This window comes from Anomaloglossus baeobatrachus, chromosome 1 (assembly GCF_048569485.1).
Source record: "Anomaloglossus baeobatrachus isolate aAnoBae1 chromosome 1, aAnoBae1.hap1, whole genome shotgun sequence".
NCBI classification, from domain to species: Eukaryota; Metazoa; Chordata; class Amphibia; order Anura; family Aromobatidae; genus Anomaloglossus; species Anomaloglossus baeobatrachus.
The window spans coordinates 378,608,762-378,625,527 of record NC_134353.1 but is presented as its reverse complement, the minus strand read 5'-3'; the positions used below and the strand labels follow the sequence as shown (position 1 = coordinate 378,625,527).

Below are 16,766 nucleotides of genomic sequence, written 5' to 3'. Positions count from 1 at the left end.
CCTATGTGTTCCTGCCCCTCGTTCTGCGCCCTCCAGCCTGGCCTGTGAGGATGGGACTAGCATGGCTTTCCTATCATGTGCAGCTCCTATGTAATCCCCTCCATTCCAGTCTGCACACTCATTTGGAAACATGAGCCGGCATGTGCAGTCAGGTGATTTGGACGCTGACGTGCACGGGTGAGCTTAGCAGCCCCCTGGAGCGGTGGACACGGCCCGTCCGTTCCCGTAACTGATGCTTCCCAGTAGTCCTCCCCGGGGTGCCGGCCGGCGGGGAGAATACCGCGCACACACAGCACGTCATCAGAACGCGCCTGAGTGAGGGCGCTACCCACGTGACAGGTCACGTGACAGTGACTTCACGGGAAGTCTGGTAGCATCCAACGTGCGCGAAGGTCGAAGGGGAGCGCTGGAGAAAGATGGCAGATGCGCTGCGCCTGTGTGGCCGGGTGAGTGCCGGGTGCCAGTCATTGCCAGCCAGGGCTGTCCCTGCAGCAGGCATTTCCCACGTCTACAGCTACAGACACTAAGGCCCCATTCATCAGGTCGTTTTCCCTAGAATTCTGGCAAAATCTGCTTGAAGTGTTGTAACATTTGTATTTCCAACTTTTGGCAATATTTCTGCAAATCCCGGACACCATGTTTATTGGAAAGTGGGTGAAGCAGGGGCGAGCCACGTGCAGCCATCACATCCTCATAATCTGCGCCCTATAGTGGGCTGGGGATAGGGCTCCTGCAGAGCACTGCTTATTAAAGGGGCTGTCCAGATCGGAGGGGGTGCACAGCTCATCCGAGGCTGCACAGATCTGACATGGTACTGCAGACCCCTCTGGGTGACATGTCCAAGTGTTGCCCAGCACATTGGACTCATTGGGATAAACGGATCTATTCAGACAAACTGGTAGACTGTGCCCACGATCAGTGTTTGCAGCGTTTTGCGTCCAAAATGCTGCATTGTACAGTACAAGCATAATAGATGGGATTTGTAGAAATCCCGTGCCCACTGTGCTTGTTTTTTCCGCAGCAAACACTGACCTGCAGTGCGTGTTTCCAGACCTCAGCATGTCAATTGTTTGCTGCGGATTCTCATGTGTCCTCTGTAGAGAGAACACAAGCGAGAGACCGCAGCGCACTGAACCTTGATCGTGGGTACGAGCTGCTGCGGTCTCCTGCATTCTCTGGAGTAGGAGACTTGCGGCCCTGCTACGTCCAGGGCACAGTTCTGATTGTGGGCACATACCCTAAAAAATGGTGAATCCAGGAGTGAGATCTAAGGCTGCTTTCACACCTCCGGTTTTAGCAGAGCCGGCCAATCCGGCTCTAAAACCTATGCAACGGATGCGGCGACAAAACCGCATCCTTTGCATAAGTTTTTGACATGCGGCCCATCCGGTTTTTGCCGCTTGCGGCACGCTACTGAGCATGCGCAGTGGAAAAAACCGCATGCGGCGTCCATAGGCGTGCATTGCAAATCGCGCTGCATTGGCCGGATGCGGCGCAATGCGTTTTTTTTTTCTTGCTGGACAAAAAATGTGCCAGGCAACGTTCCATCCGGCCGCCGCACCGGCTAAATCTGCCGCATCCGGCAAAAACCGGGCCGAACGCAAGCCCATGCGGCACAATACGGCACTAATGAAAGTCTATGCAAAAAACCCGCAACCAGCGGCAAAAAAAACGGTTGTGGTTTTTCTGCAAAGCGCCTGATTAGTGCCGCACAGGAAAAAACGGATGTGTTAAAGCAGCCTAAGAGACTGTCTTATTCTGATGTGTGTGAAGCATCGCTATAGGAGCTACTCACTGCGTCTGTGTGCACTCTGATAAAACAGCAAGGCGCCCACTGACATTGTACACGGGGGGTGTGAGTTCACACTAAGGTTAGAGTTACTCGTCTATGTAAGTGTTGTTGGAGAGGGTTTTTTTTCCTCTGGTGTCATCTCAGCTGCATCAGTTGCGTTCTAGTTGCATCATTTTTTTTCTCTCATTCTTTTTCTCGGTGGAGGAAGACTGAACTTTTTATTTTTAGATCCATTTACTCTTAGCAATGTATCAGCTAAAAGATGAAACTCACATTGAAATTTTTTTAGTGCAGTGAATGTCTTCTATGTGTCCTCCGGGTGTGATGAATCCCCCTAGATGTCAATGGTCAGGTCCGACAGGGCTGTGGAGTCGGAGTCGTGGAGTCTGAGTCGGAGCTCATTTTGGTGGAGTCGGAGTCGGAGTTGGAGTCGGTATAAAATGCACCGACTCCGACTCCTAAAATATATAATAAATTGGGGACAGGAGTGCAATGCAGAATGTGCTGAATATTTTACTAAATAATAACATTTAGTATAATGCTTATATTTAAGTGAAAAATTTATTGTAGTACAATGTGAACATCAGACATTTAATTGTTTTTATGATACAATAATCAAGATATTTGGATAGAACATAAAATATTTATTGGAATACAACTTTAGAACACAAAAAACTAATAAATTGTAAATATGTAATATATATATATATATATATATACAGTGTATATACACACAAGATATATATGTAATCTACTGTATATTACATAGTGTATTACATATTTACAATTTATTACAGTTTTTTGTGTTCTAAAGTTGTATTCCAATAAATATATTTTATGTTCTATCCAAATATCTTGATTATTGTATCATAAAAATTATTAAATGTCTGATGTTCACATACACATATTCATGTACTACAATAAATTTTTCACCTAACTATAAGCAATATATGTAGGAGTCGGAGCCGGAGTCGGAGCCGGTGCAAGAGAATTTGAGGAGTCTGAGTCGAAGGTTTGGCTTACCGACTCCACAGCCCTGAGGTCCGATCTACAAAATCTGATGAGAACAGGACGTGCTCTGAGCCTTGAGGACAGTAGACACAAACCTGTGTTATAAAGCAGATGTGTGTATGGATAAGCAGATGTGTGTATGGATTAATGATAAGGTATAGGTCTGTGTGCAGTCTGAGAGAAAAACAGCAGCACTTGGATGTGTAAATGAATCAGGGGCCAAGGGCTAAAGACCCCCCTACAAATTAGATGGTATTATAATTAATAATAATAATAATAGTTTTATTTCTATAGCGCCAATATATTTCCCAGCGGCGTTCAGTCATCTCCACTGTCTCTCTTACACAGGAACACTCACTTTACTGATCAATCCTGTTTTCTCTATGAGAAGCCACTGTTGCACTCCTCTGACAGAACAAAACGTTCAGCAGTCCAAATTCAAACATGCTGGATCATTAACTTCCCCTACAGTCATCTGTCAGTTGGGTGGGATTATTGGCCGAACCTGTTGATATCATCTCGATCAGCTGATGTTAATCTATTATATTTTGGTGGGGGCTTAACTCATTCACCCCCAGGCGGTTTTCGATTGTTATTTTTCTCCCCTTCTTCTGAGAGATGTCACTTTTTTTATTTTTCCGTCAATCTTCCCATATGAAGGATTTTTGCGGGACAAGTTATACAGTGGAACCTTGCTTAACGAGAACAATCCGTTCTGGGATGTGATTGTTAACCAACTTACTCGTTCAGCAAAGCAAGATTTCCCACAGGAAATCATTAAAATGCAGACAATTCATTCCACAACTTGTTAAATGTCCCATCCTGGTCCCCTATTCTGTCATTCCACACACATATTATATGCTCGCCTTACCTTCCGTTCCATCGCCGGTCTTCTGGGACTCGCTGTTCTCCGGTACGGGCTGTGTATCGGGTTACCATATAGACGAGGGAGGAACTTCTGCTCCCAGCGCGCTGACGTCAAAGGCTTGCCTCTGATTGGCCAGCGCGCTGCCTTTGAGTAGCGGTGACAGGAAGTTCCTGCTTCGTCGCTTTGGATGCCAATGCACAGCCTGGAGTGGAGCAGGAGCGGCAAACTACAGGACCCAGGAGGCCAGCGATGAAACGGAAAGTACACATATTATATGCTCACCTTACTTTTCGTTCCACGCCGGCCTCATGGTACTTGTAGTTCGCCGCGAGGACGTCGCTATGTACCCGGGAACTACAAGAACCATGAGACCTGCGGTGGAACGGAAGGTAAGGTGAGCATAATACTGTATGTGTGTGTGTGTGTGTTTGTGCGTACATGTGTGTGTTTGTGTGGACTGCAAGTGCGGGTCAGAGCGCGGTGGATGTACAGAACCGGAAGTGTGCGCGGTGAGTATTTGCTTGTACAGCAAAGCTTTCTCGTAAAGCGGGTTACAAATTTACAGAAAGCTTTGCTTGTTAAGCGAAATTCTCGTTAAGTGGGTTACTCGTTAAGCGAGGTACCACTGTACTTTTAAATTAAACCATGAGTTTTATCAAATAGTGTACTGGAAAACGGGAAAAAACTGCAAAATAAAAGTGCGATTGCATGATTGTTTATGGAGTATTTTATTCAGTGTTCACTATATGGTAAAACTGATGTGTCACTATTAGGGTATGTGCGCACTAGGCGTTTTTTTCACGCTGCGTTTTTATGTGCGTTTTTGTCTAAAAAACGCACCCGCGGCTAAAAAAACGCGGCAAAAACGCATGCGTTTTTGCCGCGATTTGGTGCGTTTTTTGCTGCGTTTTTGCTCACTGCGTTTTTAATCAGTGCACAATGCCATTAAAGATTGTTGATGAAAAAAAAAAAAAAAAGGTCTGATGTCATTTCCTTCTTCAAAATGTTCATTGTATGCAGGAGAGCAGACAGCTGCAGAACTAGTGTATGCAGGAGAGCAGACAGCAGCTGCAGAACTACAAGTCTCAGCATCCTCCATCCAGGACTGTATGCAGTTTTTTGCCCAAAAAGAAAAAAAAAATGACGTGGGCTTCGCCATATTTTTGTATGCTAGCCGGGTACAGCAGGCAGGTACGGGCTGCCCCCAACCCCCAGCTGCCTATTTGTACCCGGCTGGGAACCAAAAATATAGAGAAGCCCTTTTTTTTAATTATTTCATGAAATAATTAAAAAAAAAAATGACGTGGGCTTCGCCTAATTTTTGAGTCCAGCCGGGTACAACTAGGCAGCTGGGGATTGGAATCCACAGTGCAGGGTGCCCATGCTTTCTGGGCACCCCCACTGCGAATTGCAGTCCGCAGCCACCCCAGAAAATGGCGCTTTCATAGAAGCGCCATCTTCTGGCGCTGTATCCAACTCTTCCAGCTGCTCTGAAGTCGGGTGGCTAGCTAGGTAATAATGGGGTTAGGGCTAGCTGTATAGCTGGCCCTAAGCCCGAAATTCATGGTGTCACGCCAATATTAGACATGGCCACCATGAATTTCTAGTAATGATAAAAAAAAAACACAACACAGAGAAAAATATTTTTATTAGAAATAAAACACAACACAATTAGTGACTCCATCTTTTTTGAAATAAACCCCCCTCCGCAGTAATCCTGGGTCAGGGTCCCGCGCCGTCCAATCAGGATCCAATATCATCTGATCGGTTTGCTGGAAGGCAAAGCGATCAGATGATGTGTCAGGATCAAGTGCCTGAATCACATCACACATCAGCTGATTGTATAAAAGCCGATTATACAATCAGCTGATGCATCAGTAGAAAAAAAAAAAAAATAATACTCACTTATGTGCTGTGGTGATTACCGGCAGCTCCTGGAGCGATCGATTGGACAGGAGTCTGATCCCGTCCGATCGCTGCAGCAGCTGCCGGTGATCAGCTGATGAAGTCCCCTGACGGCAGGATCAGCTGATAGCCGGCCGGGCGCGAAAAAGCCGGCGACACCGCGATCAGCTGATGCGTCAGGTGACTGCATCAGGTGATCCACCGCCAGGTCCTGCAAGCAAGGTCCTGCCCCGGGGAGACTGCACACAGCCAGAGCGGCGGGACCGGGAGGAGCTGGGAGCGGGCATGGCACCGGGACCCTGCGGACAGGTGAGTATATGACATTTTTTTTTTTCTACTGTTCACTTTGGTTTTCGCCGCTGCCTCCACCTCCCGCCCAGACATGGCGCCGCACGGAGCTGACATGGCACCGGGCGGGTTGTGGACGCAGCGGTGACGGTACCGGGAGGATTCATGCTTCTGTGTTTACCAACAGAAGGAATCCTCTTCCTGTACACATCACTGTAGGACCCACCCCTTGCGTTTATAGCTGCGTTTTTAGTCATAGAAACGCGGCTATATGCGTTATTCATTGCGTTTTTAACATCTCATTGAATTCAATGAGTGAAAAACGCAGTGGAAAACGCAGAAATAATTGACATGCTGCGTTTTTGTGGTCACCACAAAAACGCAGCTAAAAAAAAACGCTGTGTGAGGACAGCACTTCTGAAAACCCATTGACATTGCTGGGGAAGCAATGTCACTGCGTTTTCAGCACAAAAACGCGGTAAAAAACGCCGCTAAAAACGCGGCAAAAACGCCTAGTGCGCACATAGCCTAATGGTTTTGGGTCGGAACAAGTTTGTAGACACCAAACATGTATAGGTTTGCCTTCATCTAAGGCAGGGGTCTCAAACTCGGCTGGGTGTTTGGGCCGCACAGAGGAAAAAAATAATTTGGGGGGGCCGCATTCTTTGCGGGACAAAGTGACATTTTTATTGGTACTATATACACACCTTTGGATCACTGATTTTCAACATTTTTCACTTGTTTATTATAACAAATGTGCACATTCTTTGGTTAAATATAAAAAAAAAATAAAATTTGATGGTAAAAAAAAAGTCATGCCTTATTTTTTTTTTTTTTTACATTTTATCCCTTTCTTGTAACTAATATTGTTATAATTAGCACTATATAGAAATTTTGGCCAACATCTTTTAGTAATGTTCCCCATCCTATAGTAATGACCCCAACCTTGTCCCTATTCTAATGTCCCCATCCAATAGTATTATGCCCATCCTTGTAATGTCCCCATCCTATAGTAATGTGCCCACCTTGTCCCCATCCTATAGTCATGTGCCCACCTTGTCCCTATTCTATAGACATGTGCCCACCTTGTCCCCATCCTATAGTCATGTGCCCACCTTGTCCCTATTCTATAGACATGTGCCCACCTTGTCCCTATTCTATAGACATGTGCCCACCTTGTCCCCATCCTATAGTCATGTGCCCACCTTGTCCCCATCCTATAGTCATGTGCCCACCTTGTCCCCATCCTATAGTCATGTGCCCACCTTGTCCCCATCCTATAGTCATGTGCCCACCTTGTCCCTATTCTATAGACATGTGCCCACCTTGTCCCCATCCTATAGTCATGTGCCCACCTTGTCCCCATCCTATAGTCATGTGCCCACCTTGTCCCCATCCTATAGTCATGTGCCCACCTTGTCCCCATCCTATAGTCATGTGCCCACCTTGTCCCTATTCTATAGTAATGTCCCCATCCTGTAGTAATGGGGGGGGGGCAGTGGCGGCGGCGGGTGAAAGGGGGCACTATAATTTACCGATCGCTCTCGGCTTCCTTCCACCCACAGATGCTGGAGTGAAGGTGAGGGGGCGGTCTCTGGCCCCAGATCCACAGTGATTGGACAGATCGGTCACAAGGCCGGTCTCTCCAATCAGAGCTGGGGGCGGGTGAAACAGAGGTCACCCAGCTCCAGCCAATGATCGGTTCTACAGCTGCACTGATCAGGGCTAGATTTCAATGTTACAGCCATTTTCAATGGCTGTAACATTACAGTGGCTGTGATTGGCTGAGCAGCGTTCGTCAGCCAATTACAGCCTCCGTAGGTCCGGGGAGGAGACACCGCCCCTCCTGAGGTCCCCTCCTCCCCGAATCTAAGGTAATTGCTATTGGCAATGCAAACAGCGATCGCAGCCACCGGGGCTGCGATTTCATCATGACGTACTGGGTATATCATGGGTCCTTAAGTACCAGGGAGCCATAACGTACCCAGTACGTCAGAGGTCGCTAAGGGATTAATGTGCCGTCCTTCACATACACAAAAAATAAACAAACACCATTCTTCTCACCTGTCCCGCGTTCCCTCGGCTCCTCACCTCTGCTTCTCGCTGTCTGCAGGCCGTGCCCCGGTGACTATCGCGGCCGGTGCAGGGACCGCAGCCCCTGGCAGCGATTTATGTCAGATGAGTGTTTTGCCGGCACTGCGCGCGCACAGTCCTTGCTTCTGAGAGCGCAGCGCCGGCAAAACACTCATCTAACAAAGTGCAGACAGTGGCTGCGGCCCCTGCATCGGCCGCGATAGTGACCAGGGGCACGGGCCTGGGGGCCGCACGAAGCAGCCTGACGGGCCGCATGCGGCCCGCGGGCCGCGTGTTTGAGACCCCTGATCTAAGGGGTTAAAAAAAATTCTGAAGTTTGTCCAAAAAAGGGGCGCACTTTTTTGCGCCATTTTCTGCAACCTGTAATGTTTTCATTTTTCTGGATATGGGGCTCAGTGACTGCTTATTTTTTGTCTTCAGCTGACGTTTTTAATGGTTCCATTTTTGCACAGATGCTACCATTTAATCGCCTGTTATTGCATTTTGTGCAAAATTTGCGACCACTAAAAAACGTAATTTTGACCTTTGCATCTTTTTTGCCGCTACGCCATTTACCAATCAGATTAATTGATTTTATATTTTGATTTACTGGGCATTTCTGAACGTGGCAATACCAAATGTGTTTTTTTACTTTTTTTGTTTTTTACCCTTTCATTTTCAATGGGGTGAATGAGTGGTGATTTAAACTTTTAGGGATTTTTTTTTTTAAATTTTTAAAACTTTTTTTTATTTTACTAGTCCCCCTAAGGGACTATAAGGATCAACAGTATGATAGCTGATTCATTTCTTTTAATCAGAGCTGCTCAGCTCTGATCAGCAGAAATGCTGCGTTCCTGTTAGAGCCGCTGCTCTGCTGGCTATAACAGGAACTACGTCATGATAGCAACAGTAGTCATCACATGAACCGTCGCAGCCATGGCAACCATCAGCTCCTCATGATCGCATCACGGGGCCTCCGATGGCGGCGGGGAAAGGCGATTTCCCCGCCGGGGCCATTTATATTGCGCTGTCACATTTTGACATCCCAATCTAAGGGGTTAACAGGCGTGGGTGGATTGTGGATCCACCCGCGCTTGATAGCCTCACATGTCTGCAATTCAAATCAGCAGACGTGCAGGGATCGCCGCTGGCTCACTGCAGCACCCGGTGGTGATCTCCCATTCATGATTTAGGACATACCAGTTAAAGGGGTTTTCTCATAAAGCAGATTTTAATCAATAGACCTTGGAATAATAAATTCTACAACTGGATGTGTTCTAAAAAATGTTCCTGTGCTGAGATAATCTTGTATATGTGTCCCAAATAATGTACTGTTTAATGGACGTGTCTGACTGAACAGGGACATGGTCTGATCATTCCACAGCTCCTGGGCCGGGGAGGATGCAAAATAGAGAATACAGATATCACAGCTTGAGATTGGCCAGTATAAAATCATTTTCAGGCTATATGCGCACACTGCAGTTTTAACTGCACCCAAACTGCAACCAAAACTACACCTTGTCACAGAGCGCCTGCAAATGAAAAAAAATAAAGCTTGTAATGTAGGTGCATTTTTGCCACAATTCTGTTAATGCGTTTTTCAAAGGAGAAACACAATTATAGGATAGGGTAATTGATAGCTAGAATAGATGTATAGAAAGAAAAAACATATAGAATAGTTATAAATGAAGAACATATAGAATAGATTATAAGAAAAAACACAATAGCTTGATAGAGGGATAACTAGCTTGGCCAGCTGTTTTTTTTGGGTAAAATATAAATGTGATGCAACCCTAGAACATGACTTCCCGCTGTGAGGTTCAAGCAGAGACTGAGCGCGATCAGTGGTGACGTCACTCAAGTTAATCGCGTTCATAGCTTGAGTCCTCCACCTGTGACTGCAAGTCACCTGAGTAACGTCACTCCTGATCGCGTGGCTCACTTCAGTTGCTGCCTGAACCTCACAGTGGGCGGTCATGTTCTATGGCGCTTCCTGTGAGCTTCAGATGTAGAAGTGCTGGAAGCGTTATGGGACCTTGTGTGCATTACGTTGGACCTGCAGGGGTATTTTTGGGGTTAATAAAGTGGTGAAAGGGTGCTTTTTGTCTTTTATTTCAAATAAAGGATTTTTTGGGTATTTCTATTTATTACTTTCACTTACAGATTAGTGATCGTGGGAAGAGTCTCATAGATGCTTCCCATTACTAATCTAGGGTTTAGTGTCAGCTGTGGGCTGCCATTAACTCCTTATCACCCTGATTGCCACCGCACCAGGGCAACAGGAAGTGCCGACGGGTCCAGTGCCAGAATTGGTGCATCTAATGGATGTGCATCTTTTGGGGTGGCTGTGGGCTGCTATTGTTAGGCTGGGAAGGGCCAAATAACCATGGCACTTCCCATCCTAATAATATCAGCCCGCAGATGTCAGCTGTACCCTGGCAGGTTTTAGAAAAATGGGGGGACCCTGACATCAATTATTATTTATTTAATTTTTTAACAAAACAATTGTTTTTAAAAAAGTGTGGGATCCCCTCTGTGATGACATGGACTCTCATGGGTTAAAGTTTCTTAAAAATCAGCCAGACAGCATGATAGATTGTCTATAGACGGGGGAGAAGTCCCTCATTGTTTTTACAAGACTCTTGTTGACTCAATGTAATTGTGTTGGCCACTGAAAGCCAGACGTATTGTATCTCCAGACTCTTCCAGTAATCATTGTATTGTAGTTGTGTATTGCTAATGTGATTACCTTAGTAGCCATTTTCTAGTTGTAGACTTGTCGACTTCATGTAGATATACTGAGTCTTTCTATGCACATCATTTAAATGAACATTATCCATGCAGCTTGAAATTCATCCAATGGGAGAAACAATCTTGTCCAACCAATTGATGAGGACGCAGTGTATCCTAAGGGAAGGTTATGGCTATAAAAGGGACTTCTTTAAGCCACCAGGGTTGATGAAGGTTGATGGATGCTGATGGATCCAGTCTAAGCTCTTTGGAGCTGACTAGAGGATCAGGATATCTTATGGCTTCAATCTAGGGACTCCGGATCCGGTTGGAGACCATATCCACAGCCTAGGGATTTCGACTCCGGCTGCAAGGATTGTAACATCATACCAGGACTACCTAAGGAGGACACTCAGGTTGGGACAGTTCAGTCACCTGTTACAGACTTTGCAGACCTCACACAGCTTCCTAAATCTGGCGTTCTTCCTTTCTCGGTGGGTGCCCGCCAAAAGCGGGGTGCTGCTGGACTGGAGTAAGCGGCCCTGGAAGCTCTGAGGCATGGAAATTCTAAATCACTGGTGAGCCAGCGGAAGGGTGAGACTCTGTTGCCTGTTACATTTGTGTGTTTTGCTTGTTATGTGTTATGTGCCGTTAATTGTTTGGGGATCCAATAAAGTCTAATTATTGTGGTTCCCTCACCCTGTGTTGTCTGAGTAGTGTTCCGCCCATGGTTAAGGAGGTCAGCGTTCAGTTGGGATGAGCCCTGAGCCACGCTGTCTTTCTAAAGGCGGCGGGTTTTAGTGGACGAGAGCACCCACTGAGCCCCGTGTCTCCACACCCTCTATTTTTCATAACCAGCCAAGGTACAGCAGACAGATGAGGGTTGGACCTGCAGCTGCTACTGTTCCTGTGCTGGTTATGAAAACTGGGGGGACCCCACGTCATTTTCTTTTTACTTAAAAATAAGTTAAAACAATAGCTATTGCTCTGTGCTATTCTGTTCTTTCTGTATATCTATTCTAGCTATATATGAATTATCCTATCATATTTGGTTTCTCCTTTAAAACGCATAAAAAACATTAAAAACGTGGCAAAACGTCATGCGTTTTTTGACCACAAACTGAGTTTCTGTGACCACATTATATAAAGATGCACTCAGAAAAAGATGCAGCGTGTGCACATAACCTAAAGTAAAGCCGTGGCCATAATGACGCTGTGATGCTGATTAAGTGGATACCGGCAGTGGAGGAATCTGATCTGTGGTATTTGAATAATCATCCTGTAAAGTTTTCATGATGACTGCATCAGGGCGAGACTTCGGGAGTAAGGTCGTCTTCTTTTCCCCCCCTCCACCTGCTTCCTGTGTTTCTTCTACAGGTCACTGATTATTCAGTGACCTGCCTCCTTTTTAAAATACCGTGCCGCCACTGCCATCATTGCGGTGGGCGACGCGTACACAGTTTGGTTCTGCAGGGTAATCTGCAGATTTTCAAAATTATGCTGCCGGTTGCGGCACATACACAGGTCGAAATTTCAGCTCAATAACCTCTTCATTAAGCTGAAATCTTGATCTGCGCATGCGCTGCCCTGGCACCGTTTTTATTGAAGACTGTGCGCAGACTGTCTTCAATAAAATGCTGCTGGAGCGCAGTATGAGCATACCGAGATATGGGCTTAATGATGGGGTCATGCAGATTTGGCCTGTTGATGGGAAGATTGGCTGAAGATTTCGACTTCATGAATCACCTCTGTGTGTGCCTCACCCCTTTATCTTACCCCAGTCTCTGCTAGATTTATATTTGTTGCGGAACAAACGCTACCATTCGTCATGTATTTGATAAGTGCTGGTCACCTTTCCCTCATCCCTCCCACTTCATCAGAGCTGGGCAAAAATGACGACTGTATGTTAAAAGTTGCAAAATTTACTCCTGGGGAGGATAAAAGATGACAACCTTTGGTGACGCCCATAAATCTCTACCTGTAGAAAGCTTGGAACTTTTTGGATCCTGGGACAAAGTTTGGGTGGAATTAGAGGATAGATAAAGAGAAGTGGGGGGAGACGTTTGCTAAAGTATTTTACACAGTCCAAGATAGTTAATGAGATGGGGATAAAGGCTTGTAGGGATTCATGGCAGAGAGTGTATAAGAAGAGGGGAGCAGTGGGGTATTTCATGGAGCACTCTTAATGGAACCTCAGACTTTTTATGTGACGCACCCCAGGGCTATGGGGGTACTCTGTCCCGGGTGGTGTATCACTGGGATCTGTCACTGGGTGGCAGTTGCCCGGTTCCGTGACCCTGGGGGTCGCTTTAAAAAGGGTTTATTTACAGGGGAGATGTAATAAAAGTTTTTGTCGTGACGCCACTTGCAGGTTGCTGCTATATGGATGGAGCCGCCGCTGCACAGTTCTCACTACTGGGGCTGTTGTTGATGGCAGCCTGGATGTTAGGCCCTCCGCAAGTAGGGCCCAGCCCCAGGGGATAGAGGATGTTGTTGGGCGCGGAAAGAAGGTAGGCTACACAAGAGATTGCAGTGTAACTGGTTCTTTACTCACAGCATTGTTATGCCTGGCAACCCGATAAAGGCTGGTCCCCTTAGTTCCAGTGCCGGTGTGGTGACATGGTGGCTTCTTTCCCCTGCACCTGTCTCTGGTTGGTGGGTCCTCGTGGCTTCGAGCATCTGAGGGTCCCCTCCTAGTTCTCTTTCAGTCTTAGTCCGTATAACAGATAGCTTGAACCCTGTGGGTCGGTTCCTCTGGTCCTGTTCCCCGGTTCTCTCGTTGCTACTGTGTCCCGAACTTTAAGGTCAGTGAGGTCCTGGATGGTCCCCTCACTGTGCAGCTTTTATCAGGTCTGCCTTTAGCGTTTGCCTGATCTAGGGCTCTATACCCCGTTGGTGCTATGGTTTTTGGAGTACTTCACCCGTACTTCACCAGCAACCACACGCCTGAGCCCTCAGGTCACCGTTACACTTTCCTATCGGTACGGTTGCATCCGTCTCCACTCACTTCCACTTACTGACTGTCTGACCCCTCCCCCCTGGTTGTTGACTAGTGGACTGGATCGGCTCCACCCCTAGGTGGCAATCCATTGGGTCCGACCCTAGTCTGTCACCAGTCTTTGGGGGAAGGGAAAAACAGGGATTAGAATGACTGTTTTGCTGTTATCGGCACTGGTCTTCTGGGTCCCTGGGGGTAGGCCCTGCATCCTGGCTAGGATGCAGTTCCCTGTAGCTCCTGATGGCTTTAGGGGCGCTACATTTGCATGAGGGAGCATTGGGCTATAACTGCTGCATAGTAATGTAATTTTCTGTTGGGAATACCCAGCTTTTCTTGTTTTCTATGAATCCAATGATTTACAGAATGCCATATAAATGTAAATGATTACTTTCAGAATCTTTTACCCCTTCTCGTCACAGCCAGTTTTTTTTTTGTTTGTTTGTCATATCGGAGCTTTTAATAGGATGAGTTGTGTTTGCCAGTAACATAATTTTTGGGTACGTATCAGGACTGTGGAGTCGGAGTCGGAGCTCATTTTGGTGGAGTCGGTATAAAATGCACAGACTCCGACTCCTAAAATATATAATAAATTGGGGACAGTAGTGCAATGCAGAGTGTGATAAAAAAATTCATAGGAATTTGGGAAAGTTATGAAATGTCCTATAAATTGCTGTACTATTCCTGATCTAAGGCTGCATTCACACACCAGCGTTTTTGCTGCGTTTTTTGAGGATGCGGTTTTTTAAAAAGCTGATCTGATTTTGCAGCTGAAAAACGTATCACCTGAAAGGTTTCTGAGCTCATAAATAATGCTTTCAATAGCAAAAGCAGATTAGAAAAACGCCACAAACTGACTGCTCATTCTTTGTGAGGATCCTCACAAAATGCTGTGTCTGAATGTCCTATCTTTCACCCATTGCCTTTGCTGGGATGCCCGGAGTCACTGCATGTCACGGAATTATTTTGCTATCAATGTTCGATATGTTTGTAACAAGAAAGAAATTGTTAGTAAGACACTGGCAGTGAAAGATAGTAAAGCTCATCACAGCAGCCAGTTTCTCCAGGCCTTAGTGGAAAAAGTTCTGCAAGATTACAAACTCAAAAAAGAACAGGTTCTTGCCATTGTAACGGACAATGCTTCAAACATGATAAGTGCAATTACACTGATGAATGAGAGTAATGAACAACAGCTAGAAGAAAATTTAGGATTTACCATATTTTTCGGACTATAAGGAGCACATAAAAGCCTATGATTTTCTCAGAAATCGAAAGTGCGCCTTATAGTCCGATGCACCTTATATATGAATAAGAGACCTGCTTACTCACCTAAACTGGTCGCTCCGGTGCTGGTTGACCAGATGGGCGGCACTGTTCTCCGGGACCGGCGCCTGCTCTTTCGGCCATCTTGCTCCTGTCTTCTGAAGCCTGTGTGCATAACGCGTCCACGTCATACAAACTCGCTGGCGTGCAGCCTAGACTGGACCGCGAGTTATTCCCCGGCGATTGCGGTTAAGTTCATGACAGCTGCAGACAGGCCGGGGTGATCTCCGGTGCTCTCAGCTGAACTCCGGATTGCAGCCCAGCCTGTTTGCAGCTGTCATGAACTTAATGCGCTGCGGCTTATAATCCAGTGCGCTTTATATATGAACCTAGGCGCCTTAGCAGGCACTGATTGCTAATGCGCCTTATAATCTGGTGCGACTTACTACCGTATTTTTCGGACTATATGTGTGAGATGGAAGGCCACAGTGCTGTTCATGTAACTGAGGAACAAACAGATATTACAACAGAAGAACAGCACAATGATACTTTAGGATTAGATGATCTTGTTGAAGCTGCTTAAAAACACTTTCATATTCGTCACATGCGCTGTGTTGTGCACACGCAGCTGGCAATAAGAGAGCGCCTGTAAGAGGGACCCTGGTTTCACACATGCATCTTTTCGCCAGTTTGGCGGATGTGGCGCACTCCAGTACAGTGTATACAGTACAGTGGCAGTGCGACAAAGAACGGTCACATGCTTTCATGTGACCGGAGCCTGTGACCCGCAAGTTGTGGCGCTGCCACTCTACTGTATTGCACTGTACTGGTGTGCACCACATCCGCCAAACCGGCAAAAAGCCGGATGTGTGAAACTGGGCGGACATACTGGAAATCTGATTGGAAAAGTGAGGTAGTTGGTTATTGCCGCCAGAACCCCTAAAATTGATTCCATCTTGAAGAGATGTGCTATGAAAGGGGCAATTGTTGATCAAGCCAGTCGGTGAGGCAGCACTTATTTAATGACTGAGCGATTGCTTAAACTAAAATCGTTTCTAATAGATATGGTGAACCCTCAAGTAACCTTAAATGAAGGTCAATGGACACAGGTGGTTGAATTGAAGGAATTGCTTAATCACCCATTTATCTTGACTAAAAAATTACAAGCTGAGCATTTAACTCCTGGCATTTTCATAAGGGAGTGGAAGAACTTGCTATTTTGCCTGTCTCAAAGAGGAGGTTTAATCTCAGATGGCATTTCTGCTTCAATGAAACGGAGAGAGACATAGGTATTGGAAAATAACATTTTTCTGGCAGCTGTTTATGTGGACCCAAGTCGTCGTATACTGCTTGATGATCAACAGCTTACTAAAGGAAAAGAAACTCTGACTGAGGTAGTGGTTAGGATGAGTGGCCTACAGGACTGCCCGGCGCAAGAGGACTTGGGGCCTGACAGTGCTACTGCTGCCATATCTTCATCCTCATCAGATGAGGAGTTTAACTTTGACAAGTATTTGGATGACATGGAGCAGCAAAGTGTTGCCGCAAAGAAAAAGATGTCGCTCCATCTCCTATAGCAGCAGATTGACCAGATTTCAGTAAAATTTTTCACTTGCTCTCAAAGAAATAGTAAAAATTCAACCGTTCATCAAAACTGACTGTGCATGAGGCAATTCTTTATACCCGGAAATTGTTAGAGATGTTGCCCATGTGGTTACGGCTTTGCCTCCAACCCAAGTTACTGTAGAGAGGTTGTTCTCTAGCCTTAACATTATTAGGTCAGATTTGAGGTCATCTGCGAAGGAGGATCTGATGGAGGCAACTCTATTCCTTAGAACAAA

The 16,766-nt window shown here is 46.1% G+C and overlaps 1 protein-coding gene across 1 annotated transcript in view; it reads left to right on the top strand.

Moving 5' to 3' along the window:
* The first annotated feature begins 339 nt into the window (after positions 1-339).
* The window catches only part of TIMM44 (translocase of inner mitochondrial membrane 44), a 128,059-nt gene continuing 111,632 nt past the window's right edge, over positions 340-16,766 (top strand). The window contains exon 1 of the mRNA XM_075352509.1: positions 340-446. Within this exon, the coding sequence (XP_075208624.1) occupies positions 417-446 (30 nt within the window). The 5' untranslated portion in view covers positions 340-416. The remainder of the gene's footprint in view (positions 447-16,766) is intronic.